We start from the raw sequence: 18,243 nt of genomic DNA, 5'->3' as shown, positions 1-18,243 counted from the left end.
AAACTAAATGCAAGGTGTTGTTATTGCTTAAGTTGGTTAATATATATTCATAATTTTACACATAAGTATGATACAGCAGTTTATAACATGTCACTGCATGCGTTGATTTATATAGTTCCATATTGTCAGCAAAAAATCCTTCACTGTTCTATTTTCATTTTGCAGATATGGTTCAAGAGACTGTGGATTTGCTGTTGAGGAGAGGGAACTGGATGTGTTTCCCGAGGAGGGGCTACCGGTTGGATTGTGTGGTGATCCAAACATTGAGGAATATTTACAACAGGCTGTACAACAAAACACACTGCAGCAGCCACAAGACTGGGAATCGGCCACAGAACTGTATTTGGCCCTGAAGGACATAGCTGGGTTTTAGATACCAACTGAACTTCAGTTTGTAATGACATTTGTCAGAGTTACTCTGACGAAGACACACACTGTGTTGAAACGTTAGTTTCTTTCCTTTTTTTGCACCTAATAAAACCTTTGGACTTGAGTGCTCCAGCCCTTCTGTTTTTCCTTCATTTTTTTTAATGTTAGTAGTGTTTCCTTTCCCTCTTGCTAAATTGAATATAATATTGTTCATAATATACAGCAACTGGCATGAATTTAAATATTAACATTTAACCACAAGGAAACATTTACAATTTTCTTTAATAAAACCATTTACAAATAGTGTCCAGCATTTCTGTCACTTTTCCAACATACACAATATTAAGAAAAAACAACTAAATGTTTAACAATATGGAAGTTGCTTATCACATGAATGTGTTAGGTTCAGCTGCCGTTGGCACACTACTTAACAGGGTAACTCAGTAACTGTAACTTGATGACCTTGCTGATTTAAGAACATCCAAATCCTGGAGCATTTTGAATTCCAAAGTCCATGTTGGCCTTAAAGATGCCATATGAGTCACAGATGGGTAGCTTCAGAGTATTTGCACAGGTGTTTGCAACTGGAAAAGGCGAATCACTTAAAAACTGGATGCATGGTGGTGGTGTCATTCCTGCCGGTGGAACTGCCGTCAGCCCTGTGGCAAACATCATCAAATCTTCCAGACACACTGCTGTTGCCTTCTCTGAAAGAAGAAAGTAAACACTGTAGTACATTACAGAAAATGAATTTCCTTACCTCTCCTTTCATAAAACTATAAACAAATAAAAACGGCCATTCAAACCTTCACAATCAAGGAGATAATCTGCCCAAAAGCCAAGTGTTAGGACCTCCTTATGCCGCTTGTTGCTTCCTGCTGGGCTGAGATCTGGTCTGAACATGCTCTCCAGTTCTGAAGCAGTCAGGGCCTTTGCAGAGAAGCATAGGAGTGGGGCCAGCACACTGGAATGTTTTTGCAGTGCACTTAAAAAATTCAGACTTTCCAGTCCATCTTTAAATCTGCAAAGGATAGACAAATAACTAATAATTGGTTTATAGCTATGACTATTGCAGTCTTCTAAATTGTGTTTAAATGACTTTACCTACTAGATCTTTCATTATAAATTTGGACAGATTTCAAATGCATACACAAAAATAATTAATAGTGCTCATAAATTAACTGTGACAGCAAAAAAAGAAGAGCTCATTGGGATTTCAGCATTTAAAAAAAAAAATAGTGCTTTCACACTGGAATAAACAAGTGTGTCGAAAAAGGGATCACCTCTTTTTATAAATAACTGAAAAATTAATCATGTTGCATGACTGATTATTATGGGTCATTGTGAACAATAAATGTATACTAAATTAGAGTTCTAGTGTCAAAAGGTTAATAGCGTGCAACAGTGGCTCAGGAATTAAGTTGTTGTTCATCAGATCACCGGATGCTACCGAATCAGTTTTTTCATATACATCTGAAGGTCTGAAAATGTCAGTGGCTGCTGTGATGAGCAACTGGCCATCCTGAATTTAAAAGGAGTAATGAGTTTACCGTTGTATGACACTTTGGTTTCTTTCAAGGATGTACCATCTGAGGTATTCCTCCACAAATGCTTGTTTCTCACAAGGCTTGACATTTCTGAGGCATCCAGCAGTTTGGAAGATTGTGCTGTTTTGCAAAATAAGATTATGCAAAGACTCCTCTGATTCAGCTTTCAGGACCTATAAAAAAAAAAAAAAAAAAAAAGGTTTACTGTAAGAAAAACAAAAATAATTTTCACTACTTTTACGATTCATTCAAACATTGGATTAAAGAAATGATCAATTTGTTATTTCACTTGTGTTGTTGGGAGGTGGAAATCTGTCCTTTCAGATTACAGAATCTACCTTGAACCTACTTTCAAGATATGATCCAACACGGATAACTGTTATCCTGATTTAATCTTTTAAACTGGCCCCAAGTGTCTTCTAAGTAAACCCATTCCCTGAGCCTAGGTAATTTTCTACCTGATGTAGAACTTTTATGATCTCCTCATCTTGCACATCTTCTACAGTGGCGCTGAAACTCTGATTCCCTGTGATGTGGTTGACCAGGTTCTTGGAGAGGAAATGTGGTGCTGGTCCCCCATGCACAATGGATACAGCGATCATCTTTCCTGCTAAAAAGTACTCATCTTGCCTGGCAGCTGTAATACAGGGCACATAATTATCATGGTTAATTGCTATTAAATATGCTAATGAAAAAAATAAGCCAATTTTTATTAAAATTTCCATTGTAATAATTACGGAGAAAACATCCACCTCTTGAATTATATACAAGATAACGGCTCTCTGGAGGTCCATCAAAGATGGGGCGATTTCTCAGACTGCCCATAAGAAGTGTGAGGAATTCACGCCTCGGGCCACCTGTATCCAAACCGTCTTCAAAGCTGCCAGCATCATCATTAAACTTGATGAACATGTCGTAGTTGTCAGAGTATGTGCTGCGTCGAAATCCTCTAACAGCTCCATCCCATACAGCTGACCTTGATATATTGAACCTGCTGACCTTCTTGTGGTCAAGTTCCAGTGCCAAATTTGCAATAATTTCATGTGCCTCCAAATTGGTGTCTCTAAAAAAAAAAAAAGGGAAACTTATTTTTTAAAGGTGTATATACTTCTCTCATGATTGCATGATGTCTTGTACAGAACAAGATGGCGGTTAATTGGATTCAAATGTTTAAATTACTAACACAGGTTCTTCTGGGGGCTCAGCTTTGGCTTCGTTAGGAGTAGGATCTTCATCATCAATCACAATCGGTTCAAACAGCTGTGTGTAGTTTCTGCAGAGTGAAAACATGTACACAAAGTGTAGATGCAAAAATACAAATGCATAAACATGCAGTTCCACTTTTATAGAACGATTCTACTATTTATTTTTCTGAAGAATCAAATGTAAAAGAGTCAAACTACATACATTTATAATAATTGTGTGTATATATTTTGTGCAAACCTCTGGAATAATTACTCAAGATACAACGCACCTGTAACAGGAGCTCTCGACAGTGAGGCATTCAGTAGTGCCTGTATCGTTTTCTTCTTCCAAATCTATGACCTGGAAATACAGAAAAGAGGATGAATGAAAATTCATATTTGACCAATTGATAATTATTTTAATATAGGGAGCCTAAGTCTCCTCCCCTTCTGGTCTGCTCGTGGGTCCCTGAACAAAAGAAAAATGAATGGAAGTGAATGGAGCTATAAAAGTTATTTTCTGGTCTGCTTTGCCTTACTCTCTGAATCACACATATGTTGTACTTCAATTTAAATAATAAATAATTGTGTTTCGACTATGTCTGTAATGTAATTTGAGATTTGTTAGCTTGTAAAAATTTGTCCTTAAAATGACTACAAGTCAGATGTCGCAAATATGATGTCGCCTCAGAAGCTTTTCTCGAAGCTCGCTAAACAAAACTAAGCTTTTCCTCTTCTCTGTGTCTGGTTCGATGATGTCAATTTTGTGAGACGAACATTTACATTTCGCCACGTCTTTTCAAACAAAACATAAAATAACCTTTGCCACCTGTCGCTTAAGCACTTTTTGGCATCAAAATGTGTTTATATACTTCACGGACATCATATTTTAAATCCATTATACACATCAAACGGGATCAGAAAATAATTTTTATTGGCTCATAGAGTCCTATTTTTTTTAGCAGTATGGGACCCATGGTCCGGAAGTAGATGGATGTACCTTAGGTTTCCTATCCCAATAGATTATCTAAAGGTACAGTAAGTAAGAATGAAATAAGAAATCCTGTGGTCAAATTTGTGTACTACAGTCTATCTTTATAAACAAACGAGTGACTCTCCCTCCTCCCGTTCCATGAGTTTCATGGCTACGGATCAGCGCCAGAAGATTCTAGATGACAAAGACGAGTCATACACAGTTAGTTTCAATGTAACCTTCCTTCCAACATGATTGAGACATTAGACTGCTTTGTGATTATTTCACTTAGTGTACCTTTAAGGGGTGGATGTTATAATCTATTGATAGTATGAAAATTGATGATGTGAAATGCATTGTATAATAACAATGAATGTAATAAGCAAACAGTGAATCGTCATCTAATTGCAAAGTAAAGGCGGTGGAGATTGTCTGCTGCACTGTTTTACTAATAAAATAGTTTTTTACCTGTTGTACTTCATTAGCAAGCACAAGATCCCCAGCACCCTTCCTTAGAGAACAAAGAAAAGCATTATTGTTGTGTACTGTGAAAATATTAATTGACACTTTGAAAATATTTAAGCATCTTGATTAACAAACAAGCAATACAAGTATTATGTAGTCCATGTTCCAAAAACCATATACAGAATGAATGACTGTGTGTTATACTTGTATAACTATGCATGTGACAAATAAAGAACCTTGAACCTTTAACCTTGACAAAAGTGTATATCTCATTAATACAAAAGTTTAGGCAAAAAACAGTAAAAGATTACATGTTCTTAAAATATCACTTACTCATATTCTGCCGCTTTCTGTAAAGGACTGCTTTCATGTTGAAGTTCCCATGGCTGAAACAAACAAACAAACACACGCACGCACGCGAGCGAGCACGCACGCACGCACACACACACAAAATGTATTTCACATATAACTATTAACTGTTTTACTGAACTGAGGCAAATGGTGGTGGCTAAACAACAAGAAAACTCTATAAAAAAAATTTAAATTGTACTTACCAGTGTATCAGCAAGATCAAACTCAGAGGGCCTTTTAATAACAATCTCGGGGTCAGAGTCAGACAAGTCTGAGTTTTCTCCAACTACAAAACATGAAAACAAATCAAGCTAAGCAAACTAAATTCATACTAATGTATGAAACTTTATTTGATCATGAATAATAGATTAATACGAAAGGCATAAAGTTAGCATTTAAAAATCATGACTCAGTAGATCCAAAAATGGCTGAATTTCATGTTTCCAGGAAGAAACATAACATATACAAGCTAATTTAGGCAGCAATGGTGGCAGAGGAGTTAAAAGCCCGCCCTGTAATCAAAAGGTTGAAGGTTTGAGCCCTGCTCAGTCTGTCACAGTCGTTGTGTCCTTGGGCAAGACACTTCACCCTCCATGCCAGGTGGTGGTAGTGGGAGGGATAGGTGGCATCTGTGTACAGCAGCCTTGCTTCAGTCAGTGAGTCCCAGGACAGTTGTGTCCACATTGTAGCTAATCACCAGCAGTGTGTGAATGTGTATGGGTGAATGACTGGTTTTGTTGTGAAGTGTCTTGGGGGGGTTGTAGAACCCTAGAAGTTGCTATATCAAATACAGGCCATTCACCATTTTAATGTAGGTATGCTATTGACTTGCGTGCTTTATGCGTAATGTTATCATTTTACAATTTCAAAATTAGCAGTTGTTGAAACTAAGGGAATGTGTGTCAAAATCAAAACAAACATTAGCAGCTTACCATCTTCAAAGTCACTCTTCAAGCAGATGAAAACAGTGATTCTTTGATAAGGCTTGCCAACTTCAGCCTTATAAGCCTCAAGTGTAAATGGTCTTTGTGTTCCAGGGACAGTAATGACCTCAGTGCCATCCGGATACAGAAGAAGGAAAGGTCCATCTTTTAGATCTTTGTTAAAGTCCTTCATTTTTTTAACAGCTTGATTGAGCAGACTTGTGGCAGTAGCGTCAGGGTCTGTTGTTAGGAAAATAGTTTTTCCACGGTATGGCTTCAAACCACCCTTTTTTATGGTCATCAAGCCGACATTTATCTGTAAGGAAAAACACATGAACAATGGGCCAAGTAGATACTAATATGACTCTAAGCAGATCTATTCAAACTTGAATATTTATTAACTGCTAAAGAGGGATCTTCCTGACAACCTAAATGTACAATTACTCGTAAACAATTGTTCTTATTCTGGATAGCTTTACTACACTGAACATTTTTTACACAACTCCCCTAAGGAATAACAAAAGAATGTCATTAGAAAATTAACCTCAACTTGTTTTCAGACTGAGCTAGCCAAACTACCTGAACCTTTCTTTTTTCCTTTTTCTTTAAGCCCTTCCTCCCTTCAGAAAACTTTTGCCTCTCTTCATTTTTCTTTTTTCTGTATTCTATGAAGGTGCTGAAGGTTGGAGTCGGGCAGTTTGAGGTAGTCTGTGATGCTAAAGGGAAACAAAGGAAAAATGTACTACAATGTCACACATTAAAGACATTCATTCATGTAACATTCCATTGTCCACACAACACGCAAATAAGGACAACACTGAATAATCTCACTAGAAAATTTCTACCAAGGAATGACAATGCAACTGATACTATTGACCAATACAATTCTACACCAGTAAGTTTTAATGTATAGACACATAATAGGGTTAGTTCCTAAAGTTAACCAAACATAATAAATGAACTAATTTATCATCGTTTCAGTTGTGGAAATGCTCAGAGGACTGTTCCACGAAGCAAGCTAATCCCAAAAGCCAGGCTCACTCTGAAAATCCAGGCTCGATTGCCCCAAATTCGGTTCCAGGAACGAGGCTAACCTGCAGTCTTTCTGCTCATTCATTATGCAATATGCTTGTGGACAAGTCTGGTCCGTGGCACCCTAGCTGCGAGGTTTGTTAACACTAGAACTGCCCTCAAACCTTCACTACTAGAAAGGTCTTGAGCAGTCATTTTGACAGCTGCGTGCATTTTCAAATGAGCCTCGATTTTCTGAGCTCGCTTAGTGGAACAGCCCTCTGGTCTGCTATGGGCTGGAAACAGCTAACGCTAGGCTAATAAATCAATAAATAACAAACATTTTATTATGCTTATTAACTTACTCAATGGGAGTGAAGTGTCTCCGATGCAAGATGCGTGATAAAGCCTCTCGCCACAGCCGCTGCAAAAGTTCGGCGACTCCTCAACCAGCTTTTTCCCACAGCTAGGACAAAACATTCCGCCGTTCTTCTTCAAACGAAATGCGCCACAGGCAGAGTAACTTCCGGTTCCAAAGACGAACAGATCGGACATCCAATCAGTGATGTCTCCTGTTGCCGACTGGTACCTACCCTTTCCGGTTTTCTTAATGTAATTGTGCTTCTCAATTTGTTTTTGTGATTCTTCTTTTGTTTTTGTGCTTCTTAATTTGTTTTTGTGATTCTTCTTTTGTTTTTGTGCTTCTTGATCTGTTTTTGTGATTCTTCTTTTGTTTTTGTGCTTCTTGATCTGTTTTTGTGATTCTTCTTTTGTTTTTGTGCTTCTTAATTTGTTTTTGTGATTCTTCTTTTGTTTTTGTTCTTCTCGATTTGTTTTTGTGATTCTTCTTTTGTTTTTGTGCTTCTTAATTTGTTTTTGTGATTCTTCTTTTGTTTTTGTGCTTCTTGATTTGTTTTTGTGATTCTTCTTTTGTTTTTGTGCTTCTTGATTTGTTTTTGTGATTCTCAGTTTTGTTTTTGTGCTTCTCAATTTTGTTTTTGTGCTTCTCAATTTTGTTTTTGTGATTCTCAGTTTTGTTTTTGTGATTCTCCATTTGTTTTTTTGTTTCTCGATTTTGTTGTTGTGTTTAGCAATTTGTTGGTGTGATTTGCACTTCAGGGCCACCGTACAAATCCTATAAAAAGCAGAAATACTATATTAAGCACAAATCCTATTAAAAGCAGAAATAGTATGATTTAGCACAATAGTAATAAGTTAAACAGAAAAATCGGAAAAGCAAAATGGACAGCTGAAAAAATGCTGAACATGCTGAGGGTCCCTCAAATATACTTGTTAAATGAAAAAAATCAGCAAAAAATATATACAACAGCCACACAATCAGAAATATGTACACATAAGGAAACACACATGCACAGAGAGACACACACACAAGATCCAATTCAGTCACCCAGTCTAAATATATTGAATTTGAATCTTAGAATGAGATCATCCCATTAAAAGCCTTTCTCTCTCTCTCTCTCTCTCTCTGTCACACACACACACGCACACACACACACACACACACACACACACACACACACACAGGGAGAGAGAGGAGTAAGTTTCTAGGTCAGCCTGGGAGCTGCTGAATTTGAATCCACCAATCAGAGAGCCTGTGCACTTTTTCCCGCCAAAACAGGTGCATCTATTTACACACGCAGCACAGAGAGGCACAGGATTATTGCAGCCTATTTCTCATAGTGAGGACTCCCCTCAAACAAATGACCATAATTTCCTAACCGTAGGGGCTAGAGCGGTCATTCTTACACCGTTTTGTTCAGAAGAGATGATGGAATCTTCCAGTGATGACAATTTATCATTAAAATATAAATTATTAAAGATATTTGACTTCTAATGCACCATAACTGAGCAGAGCGAAGCAAAAACTGCCTTGACTTGCCCTCAAACAACGCTTTGTAACTCTAAATCTATTTGGAGTATCGATATCATTCTTTCACCGTAAGAGACAGCAGGCTTTGGTGAACAGTCATGGAAATTTTCAGGTCTCTGTGGAAATCCAACAAAAAGTTATGACGAGAGAAAAAAGTGGTTCATTTCCAGAGTTTGAAATCTGAAGAAATCTGAGCGACGGACGAATTTCCTACCCTCAAACAAGTCCAACTCATTTCAGAACGGTAATAGGTGAGAAAGAAATTCTTGAATTGTGAGCGTCAGGAGTGTCTGAAGATATACCGGGACAAGCCTCATGTCTTAACTTTGCTTCGTTAAGGAGATATGACGATTCAAATATGCCTCTCATTACAGAAATCAAGCAGTGATTTTGAACAAACTCCCCATTGACTTTATATGGAGAGTTTTCCGACTTTCTGTTGGTCTGAGGAGATTTGCCAAAATTCTCTGAATCCCACAACAATGATAGTGACACTTTCTGAAAGCCAGCAAAAATACCTACGTTTTGATGTATAATTTGTGGAAGTTGAGTGAAAATTGAGCAAGTAGCAAGAAGTTGTTTGGACATTAAGAGAAGACTGCAAAACCTTCAGTGGCACACTGGAAGCCAAGTGCATAAATTCAAATTCAAATTCAAATTTTATTTGTCACGTACACAGTCATACACAGTACGATATGTAGTGAAATGCTTGGACAACTGCTCGTGACCTAAAGAAAACAAAAAAGGAAAAGGCTATGAATAAGAAAGGAAATAAATATGAAAAATTAAAAAGGGTAAATTTAACTAGGAAGGAATAAAATATAAATTAAGGTTAAAAATGAAATAACTGTACAACACAAATTAGAATGAAGGGTAAATTTAACTGGGAGAATAAGATAAAATATATAAATTAAAGTTGAAAATAAAATAACTGTACAACAAAATACACAATATAGAACTATATAAGAATGTATGAAGAAATATAAATAAATATATACACAATAACAGCAGCGTGATTTAAGTAATGAAGTGAAAACAATGTCCAGAAATTCCAGTGTGTGTGTAAGAACTGTATGTGTGGGTCAGGACTGTGTGGTGGTGTGATTGAGAGACCGTATCGCCTGTGGGAAGAAGCTCCTCCTCAGTCTCTCTGTGTTGGTCTTCAGGGAGCGGAATCGCTTTCCTGACCTCAGCAGAGAGAACAGTCTGTTGTTGGGATGGCTGAGGTCCTTCACGATCTTCCTGGCCTTGGTCCAGCACCGCCTGCTGTAGATTGAGTGCAGGTCAGGGAGCTCGGAGCGGATGGTGCGCTCAGCTGATCGCACAACCCTCTGTAGAGCTCGTCTGTCCTGCATGGTGCTGTTCCCGAACCAGGTTAAGATGTTTCCCGTCAGGATGCTCTCTATGGTGCACGACTAAAAGTTCCTGAGCACCTTGGAGGGCAGTTGGAAGTCTCTCAAGCGTCTGAGGTGGTAGAGACGCTGACGGGCCTTTTTCACCACGGTGTTGATGTGACAGGACCATGACAGGTCCTGCGTGATGTGAACTCCGAGGTATTTGAAGCTGTCCACTCTCTCCACTGGGCACTCGTTGATGACGGGGGTCTGGTAGTTCCTCTCCTGCTTAGTGCTGAAGTCCACTATCAGCTCCTTTGTCTTACTGACGTTTAGAAGGAGGTTGTTCCTCTGGCACCAGTTCTCCAGATTCCTAATCTCCTTCAGGTAGGCCGTCTCGTTGTTATCAGAGATCAGGCCCACCACGACGGTGTCGTCAGCAAACTTGATGATGGTGGTGGAGCTGGTAATGGCCACACAGTCATATGTGTACAAAGAGTACAGCAGGGGGCTCAGGACACACCCCTGGGGGGCTCCAGTGCTGAGAGTGGTGGAGGCTGAGACATGTCCGCCCATCCTTACTGCCTGTGGTCTGCCAGTTAGGAAGTTGGAGATCCACTGACACATAGATGAGCTGAGTCCCAGATGCTCCAGCTTGGTGGTGAGTGTGGAGGGAATTATGGTATTAAATGCAGAGCTGTAGTCTATGAAGAGCATTTTAACATAATTCCCCCTTCTAGTGTCCAAGTGAGTGAGTGATGTGTGGAGGAGATGAGAGATGGCATCGTCTGTGGAACGATTTGGACGGTAAGCGAACTGTAGTGGGTCCAGTGTGTCTGGTAGTGAAGAAAGCAACCATAGCAACCATAACAACGCATGTATTTTGTGAAAAATCACAATTTTGCAACTCAAAACTTTAAGAGGCATAAAAGTAAAACAGTAAAAGATTTGAAAAAGCTGATTTATACCTGAATAGCCCAATAATTTGAGAACATTTTAAAGTTTGAATGGTTGCTCTATGTGAAAATATGAGGAAGTAGTTAAGTTTCAAAAACAAGCAAATTTTAGCAGAATTGCAGAAGTTTCCCATTCATTTCAAATTAAAGGAAAAAAGCTTAATATTTTAAAAAGTATAATAGTGAAAAATACCAAAAGACATAGCTGTCATTAGCAGAAATAGCAGAATAGTTTAAAATTTGAACGGTGAAAATAGCAAAAAAAATTGTGGAAGTAGATCCACGGCGAAAAGTGTACGGAAACACCAAGAAGGAACTCAATAGTGTGGATGCTTAAAGCATCCACACAATAAAGAGAAACAGGAACTCAATAGTGTGGATGCTTAAAGCATCCACACAATAATAAAGTATAAAGAGAAACAGGAACTCAATAGTGTGGATGCCCTTTGAGGCATCCACACAATGATTTGCTGCAGTGCTCAGAAGCAGTTTGAAGTCAGAGAGAGTCGATATGATTTGAGGGGAACAGATTTAAAAAAGAAAACAAGATAAAAACAAACAAAAAGCAGAGATATTAACTTGTTGAATCGTTATGACAGTAATTTAAAAAGATGTAGCTCATTTTCCTCGTTTAAAAATGTTAAAAACTGGAGCATTAGAAAAATATATAAATCAAGAATGAAGAAGAGTTAAAATGACAATACTGAAACTCTTGGTTGTTTTTCTTGGACTGTTCTTATGAAATTTAATGTATTTACTTATCTAAGATGGAAGTGTTTGTGTTTTTATTGTTTTATTTTGCTCCTTTGCTTCAAACCCTGTGTAAATGAGCTGCTTGCTAAATGATGTGGCATGTGCTTCAGCCAATACCTTTTTGATTAGACTCATCTCATACTTTCTTGCTTTGTGGTAAATCTTTCTTCTATATTAACTGAGAGATTTGAATGCTAATCACCCCCCCCCCCCCCCCCCAAAAAAAAAAAGAAAAAAAACCTGACTATATAGTATGAGCTAATTAAAGGCCAAATTACTGTTATAAAATAAATGTTGTTTTGATGTGATTTTGGTCTTCAAGTGGACTGTTTGCCTGCGTGCGATAGAAGTCCTCTTAAAGTCAAAGGCTACAAAATGGAAACCAGAAATCTTCTGTATATTCATATATAATCTGTTTTTAGAGTACATGGACTCCACACTGTCTGTCTTTAAAAATATAAACACAAAAAATCAAGATGGAGTTGTAGGAAAACACCTGGATAAATGTATTACATTCAGTGAACCAAGTGATTTCTCATAAATGCTTCTTAAATGTGCTGGCTGAGCCTGCCACTGGTCAACCTGTTTATTAGACTTTTGTCTAATTAACAAGTTTTGTAGGGCTCTGGCAGTGTGCATCCCGTTTCTCCTTGCACAAAGGAGCAGAAACTGGTCCTCCTCGTGGTTTAAGGTCCTTCTACAGCCCCCTGTAGCTCTCCTAGAGACATTGGCTCCTGGACTTTCCTCCATGCTCTTGAGACTGTGCTGGGAGACACAGCAAACCTTCTTTATTGTGCCATCAATGTGTGACTTGGACCATCTGTGCCACCACTGTAGAGTCCTGTTATAGCCAGTGTAGGGTTCAGTTATAGCCCCATGCTACCAGTAGAAGAGCCAACCAAATGCAAAACAAGTGGGAAAAGAACAGTCAGAAAAGCTAAAATGCTAACAGACTTACTCATCATATTAACACAGCTGAAATATCATGTTGTATTAAACAAAAACGTGTTATCCTTCCAAAACAGGCATTTTAAACAACCCCAAATTTGAGCAGATAAGACAGAAAGAACAGGAAAAGCTAAATAAGACAAGACAAAACAAACAAACCAAAACACAGAACAAGAATACTAGTAACAAGAAGAACGTAAATTACATAGTGCGTTGTGTATATATAAATAAACAGACGCATTGTTATTGGGCGCGTGGCGGAGTACACCTTGGATAGATGACGAATCTGTCACAGTGCAAATACACAGAAACGGATAAGCGGATAACCCTCGCATTCTCACCTGTGGTCAGTTTGGACTCGCCAGTTAACCTAACTCTATACATGACTGCCAGAGTGCCTGGATGGAACCTACGCAGACACGAGGAGGACATGAAGCAGGCTTACGATCTTGTTGTTGGATTGTTTTAAACCAGTAATAAAGCTTTTTTTTTTTTTTTTTTTTAAAGAAAGCTGTTTTGATTCCGGTCTAGCGCTGTCCTCTTTCGGCTTTTCTGGAGGTGGCCCTTTATCTGTTGTGCTCGCAGCTTGATTAAACTGATCCCAGAGCAGCTGGTATCATGTTTCAGTACTATGGTCAGCTCCGAGCCCTGCCTCTTTCTCCGAGCAGCAGCGCACCAACGCATCAGCGTTACCTCTCTGCGACACCTCCCCTTTAGATTTGCTCCCGTCATTAATTCCTCCTATGTGCCACTGACTGTGAGAGTTGAAAGGCTTCGAAACCACAGGGCTACTTTGTGTTTATAACACTTTATTTTTTTTTTTTGCGATGAGCTTGGAACTGTGGCAGCAGTTTTTTTCTTGACAAAGAACAATCTGAGGGCTCATCGGTCAGCTTTAGTACATTCAAGGCGTCTTTCTGTTTTCTGCTCTCGCAGTTTTTCAATTGCAACAGGTAGAGTCTTCATCTAAGCTACCGCAGCATGTTGGACCCGTCTTCAAGCGAGGAGGAAGGGGAAGAGATACTGCAGGTGGAGCACAAAGAAGTGGCGGCCCCGAAGAACATCGGGGGAGCCCGATTGTCACCGGGCCGAGCCGCCGACGGCCAAGCCAACGGAGGGCTCCAGTCACGGGGTGGCGGGAGCGGCCGTGGTCGACCGTCAAGCCCGAGCCCGTCGGTTGGCAGCGACAAGGAAAAGGAGGACCTGGAAAAGATGCAGCGAGATGAGGAAGAGAGGAAAAAGAGACTCCAGCTGTATGTGTTTGTGATGCGCTGCATCGCATATCCATTTAACGCGAAACAACCGACTGATATGGCCAGGAGGCAGCAGAAGGTAGGGGAGCAATGAACAGGATTGACCCAAACCTAGCTTCAAAGCTGTGATTGAAATCCATGTTGCACTTGTGTCATCTACGAGATAAATGATACCATCTGTTGCTTCAATCAAGGCTGGTTACCTGAAAGCAGAAATCAGTTGCTTAGCCCGACAGTCTTAAGTGAATCCCTTCACATATTAGGCCGACATTTTCCTCACCAGTTTACCAGAAACATGGAACCAGTTCCACAAGCCCAAACCACATATCTCTTTTTGATTGAACATTAAATCGCAGCAAATCCTTTTTTTTATCTTTACACTGGTGCTGAAATGACGATTGCTAAGCTAAATTGCATTAGAAAGTAGCAAGACAGTTTTTAAAAACAACGGAGTGCATTAAATCCAAATCGAGGAAAGATAAACAAGAGTGACAGAGAGAGAGGAGAGAGAGGAGGAAAAAGTAAGAGCATTGATTTTCTTCCTATCTGTTGTGTGAGGTGCCTCTTGGCATCAATATTCTTCTTCTTTAACAACATGGTGATACGAACAATTTAATGCAGGAAAATCTGCTCCAATCTCTGTGACATCTCCTGTCTGCAATTTTTTTCCCAATCTGCATTTACATTTACAAGGTAATACCAATTTATTTGTGATAAAGCTATGTGGGTAGTGCCAGAGCTGGTAGTGCATAATAGAATGGAGGTAGACATACCCCTTGTGTTGCATGTTGATAATACAGGCTTTTAGCAACATTCTGACTATGTCCACAGACACACTGGAGACAAAAGTGTTTATTCCAGATGCTGGTAGGAATGGTGAAAAGTGGATTTGCAATAAATATTTAAATAACTGCATAAAATCACACACTTCAAGACAAATTTAGTTAAAGTGCAGCTGAAAAGTGGCAACACTGCTTATTTAAAAAATGAAAAATGAAGAGCTTGAGAGTTTAAATCTTACTGACATAACCTCAGTGGTCTGTACTCGTAGTAAAAGGCATTTGGTGAGAACATACCTCTGAGCATGAACCTTGTTTACACCAGTAAGTTTTGATAAAACAGTCAGAAAGCAGACATAAAGACCCTTAGAACTGCAAACACAGATAGTTCCCGTTTAGTGTATAAACAAGGATATTTCCACCAGAAGTTGGTGAGCTAGACAACTGAAAAATGCTGAGTGTGTTGAGCTCTATCTGTTGTTGGACTGGTCCTTGGTGGCATCCTTTGGGGGACACTGCTTCAATTTTAGTGGCATTCACATCTTTTCTATTGTTCTCATGGCCTTTATTCTAAGCCAGTGGTTCTTAACCTTGTTGGAGGTACCGAACCCCACCAGCTTCATATGAACCCCTCTTTAGTTAAAAATAAAATGTGATTTTTTTTACTGGTGCACAAAATGAGCCATGCATGTCATGGCGGAGGCTCTGCCGAACCCCTGAGACCGACTCACCGAACCCCTAGGGTTCGATCGAACCCAGGTTAAGAACCACTGTTCTAAGCGATCCTTCCTGACATTTCTTACACAAATATCTACACTTTCTACTCCTCACATTTTCAAAAACAGGCTTGTTGTTTTAAGTTTCATTGCAGAGGTATTTGCCTTACATTAGTGTGCGCCTTCAAACTTCAAACCGATTTCAGCACCAATTGGAGGGAACAAGAAAATCTATGAAAGTTAATCCTATCAGTGTATCCATCATTGGTGCTTATTGCATAGGAAGAGGTGAAAGAGGCAAAATTTTTTAATTAATGTCCCTCTTCAACTCAGGGGTTAAAGTGGGCCGGAACAGTCTGGAATTGCATTTTTCATGCAGATGTCTGTATGTTGTCATTGCTTTTCCACCAGCATCACAACAACAAGGAAGTAGCATTTTTTAAGTGGCAGGTAATTTCAAATGTAACTTTTTGATTGGATAAACAAATATCTGCAAACAAACACAATCTAAGTGTAGTTTGTCAAACTACACTCAGTTTGTCTCTGCTAGCTAAAGGTATAGCTGCTGTAGTTGAGGAAGATGACAGATTATATTTGAATTGAAGGACTGCTCAGTGACATTTGTAAATATAGAAATTTAAAGCTTACTTGTAATATCCTCATTTTTTAAAATCCAATATTGGATCTGTATATGACTCTTCTTAGAGAAGAGAAGGTCCTCAGGTCCACATGTATCACCGCTGCTGTACATCCTGTACAATCACCAATGTATTTGGAACAGGCCGTGCATTTATCATTTGATCTACACAAAGATTTAGCTCAACTTCAAAACCGTCTTGTTTTGAATTATTACCTTGCAAGTTATTCTACTTAGTTTCAACATTTCACAAGTCAAATTCAGTAGGTAATGTTGCAAAGCAGAGACTCCCGACTGTCTTACTACTGCTCTTATCTGGTAATGTGCAACCTAACCTGGGCCCTGAGCTGCAATGTACTCAGACACCATCTGAATTTAAATCCTCATCTGGGCTGAAGATTGTTCATCTTAATGTGCGCAGTTTGTTACCCAAGATGGATATGGTGAAGATTTGGGTTTGATCAACAGATGGGGATATTGTTTTAATTTCTGAAACTTGGTTGTCTAAATATATATCTGATGAACATATTAGCATAGCTGGATACAGTATCTATCGTACAGATAGGCTTAAGAAAGGTGGTGGTGTTGCTGCTTATGTTAAGTTGAAATTTGATGCCACAATAGTTCTATCAGAATACATTAGCAAGCAAATGGAATTTCTGGCTCTGAATATTGCAAAGGGTCTTTATCTAACAGCTGTTTGTTGCTATAGACCTCGTTCTGCCTTTACAGAGGCTCTGCATTCTTTAAAGCTTTTCCTTTCCAGACTAAACTATAGACCCTGTCCAAGAAATTAGAATATCATGGAAAAGTTTATTTATTTCCACAATTCCTTTCAAAACATTAAACTTTCATTGATTATAGATTCAGGGCCCACAACTTAAACGATTTCAAGTACTTAGTTGTTTATTTGTATATAATGTGGGCTTCCAGCTCATAAAACCCACGAAAACAGTATTCTAATTCAAAAAATTAGAATACTGTGAAGACAGCCAAAAACCCCCTGAAAAGTCTACCTTGATTGACCAGCTTCTGACAAATGTTCCTCATAAATTTTCATCCTTGGGTGTCTTTTGCCATGACTTAAGCGACCACTGTGTTGTTGCTGTTATTTGAAACACTAAGGTGCCTCTAAGGTCACTCAGGTATTATTTTTAAAAGGACTGTTAAACAGTTTAATGAACAAGCATTTTATCATGATTTGTCAAACTATGATTGGAAGAAAATAGGATTGATCCCTGATGTAGGACAGTTTTTATGGATGGTTTTATGCTAATTGTGAGTAAACATGCCCCATTAGGGAGATTTAGGATAAAAGGTCATAAAAAGTCCCAGGTTCTCCCCAGAGCTGGCCGACATCCAACGTAACCTGGCTTGGGCCAAAGCCCAATGATTGGCTTATTTTCAGATGACTAAGAAACAAATGTACTTCCTCTATTAAGAAATCTAAATCAGAATATTATTATTGTCTGTCTGAGAACCTAAATAATCCACAGAAGTTCTGGAAAATATTAAGTCTCTTTCAGGTAGGAAAAGCTCACCAATTTTTTTTTAAGGATTCAGTTCCTGTTTATGATAGGAAGGAGATTATGAATTGCTTTAACAAGCACTTTATATCTTCTGACTCTTTGACTCTCTGAATCCAGTCTCTGTAAAATCCTGCACAAACCTTCCGGTGTGCATTGGTCAGCCATTTAACTTTGTTCCTTTCTTTGTACAGGAAGTCTATGAAGCTCTTAAAGTATTAGATCATAGAAAACCTTCAGGACCCGATTTAATAGATTCTTACTTTTTGAAACTCCCAGCTGATTTTGTGGCAGAGCCTTTCTCAACTATTTTCACCCTCAAACTGGTTATGGATGTGAGCTCCACCCAGGCAGAGCGGCGAAGGAAAGAGAGTGAGAGCAAAACAAAAATACATGTAGCCTTGTGGGGCCGGCTGAGCAGAAACAGGGACCATGACAATGGAAGAAATTCCCTCAGTATGGAAATCAGATTTTGTTGTCCCTCTATTAAAAAGGGGATGACCCAGCAGTTTTTACTAATTATAGACCAATTGTTACGGCCCTAGCAGGGCCTCCTCCTGAAGTTGCCTGTGTGGGCGTGTCATACCAGCTCTCCTGCCTTAGGTGCCACCTTTTTTTGTACAGCTG

General features: G+C 38.9%; 2 protein-coding genes across 7 annotated transcripts in view; one reads left to right on the top strand and one right to left on the bottom strand.

The window, feature by feature from the left end:
- Nucleotides 1-260: 260 nt before the first annotated feature.
- Nucleotides 261-8,218, bottom strand: LOC147329789 (uncharacterized). Its single transcript, XM_086291122.1, has 13 exons — nucleotides 7,189-8,218; nucleotides 6,392-6,528; nucleotides 5,822-6,128; nucleotides 5,093-5,175; nucleotides 4,872-4,924; nucleotides 4,542-4,584; nucleotides 3,391-3,461; nucleotides 3,100-3,189; nucleotides 2,669-2,979; nucleotides 2,375-2,553; nucleotides 1,920-2,089; nucleotides 1,176-1,390; nucleotides 261-1,076 (listed from the first exon to the last, which is right to left on the bottom strand). The coding sequence occupies exons 1-13, from the start codon at nucleotides 7,376-7,378 to the stop codon at nucleotides 841-843; spliced, it is 2,085 nt and encodes a 694-aa protein (XP_086147248.1). The 5' UTR covers nucleotides 7,379-8,218; the 3' UTR covers nucleotides 261-840.
- Nucleotides 8,219-12,976: 4,758 nt separating this feature from the next.
- Nucleotides 12,977-18,243, top strand: part of LOC147329784 (calcium-dependent secretion activator 1-like) — a 352,004-nt gene continuing 346,737 nt past the window's right edge. For 2 of the 6 annotated variants that reach the window (XM_086291119.1, XM_086291117.1), the window contains exon 1: nucleotides 12,985-14,037. In XM_086291119.1, coding sequence (XP_086147245.1) covers nucleotides 13,687-14,037 — 351 coding nt within the window. In that variant the 5' untranslated portion in view covers nucleotides 12,985-13,686. Of the gene's footprint in view, nucleotides 14,038-18,243 lie in introns of all 6 variants that reach the window. The other 4 variants (XM_086291120.1, XM_086291118.1, XR_015129022.1 and 1 more) reach the window with 3 other exon arrangements.

The sequence above is a fragment of the Aulonocara sp. 'chitande type north' Nkhata Bay genome, linkage group LG5, assembly GCF_057382095.1.
Source record: "Aulonocara sp. 'chitande type north' Nkhata Bay isolate Kocher_YH1m ecotype deep benthic linkage group LG5, A_spYH_male_GT1.1, whole genome shotgun sequence".
NCBI classification, from domain to species: Eukaryota; Metazoa; Chordata; class Actinopteri; order Cichliformes; family Cichlidae; genus Aulonocara; species Aulonocara sp. 'chitande type north' Nkhata Bay.
This window is presented reverse-complemented; position numbering and strand designations above follow the sequence as displayed.

Bases quoted from the DNA above. Each gene is read 5' to 3' on its own strand.
- LOC147329789 (XM_086291122.1), bottom strand. From the start codon at position 7,378: ATGTCCGATCTGTTCGTCTTTGGAACCGGAAGTTACTCTGCCTGTGGC. The intron at 5,176-5,821 runs GTAAGCTGCTAA...CATGTTTTGTAG, and splicing joins GAAGAGTGACTTTGAAGATG to TTGGAGAAAACTCAGACTTG. The intron at 2,090-2,374 runs GTAGAAAATTAC...TTTTTTTTATAG, and splicing joins TCATAAAAGTTCTACATCAG to GTCCTGAAAGCTGAATCAGA.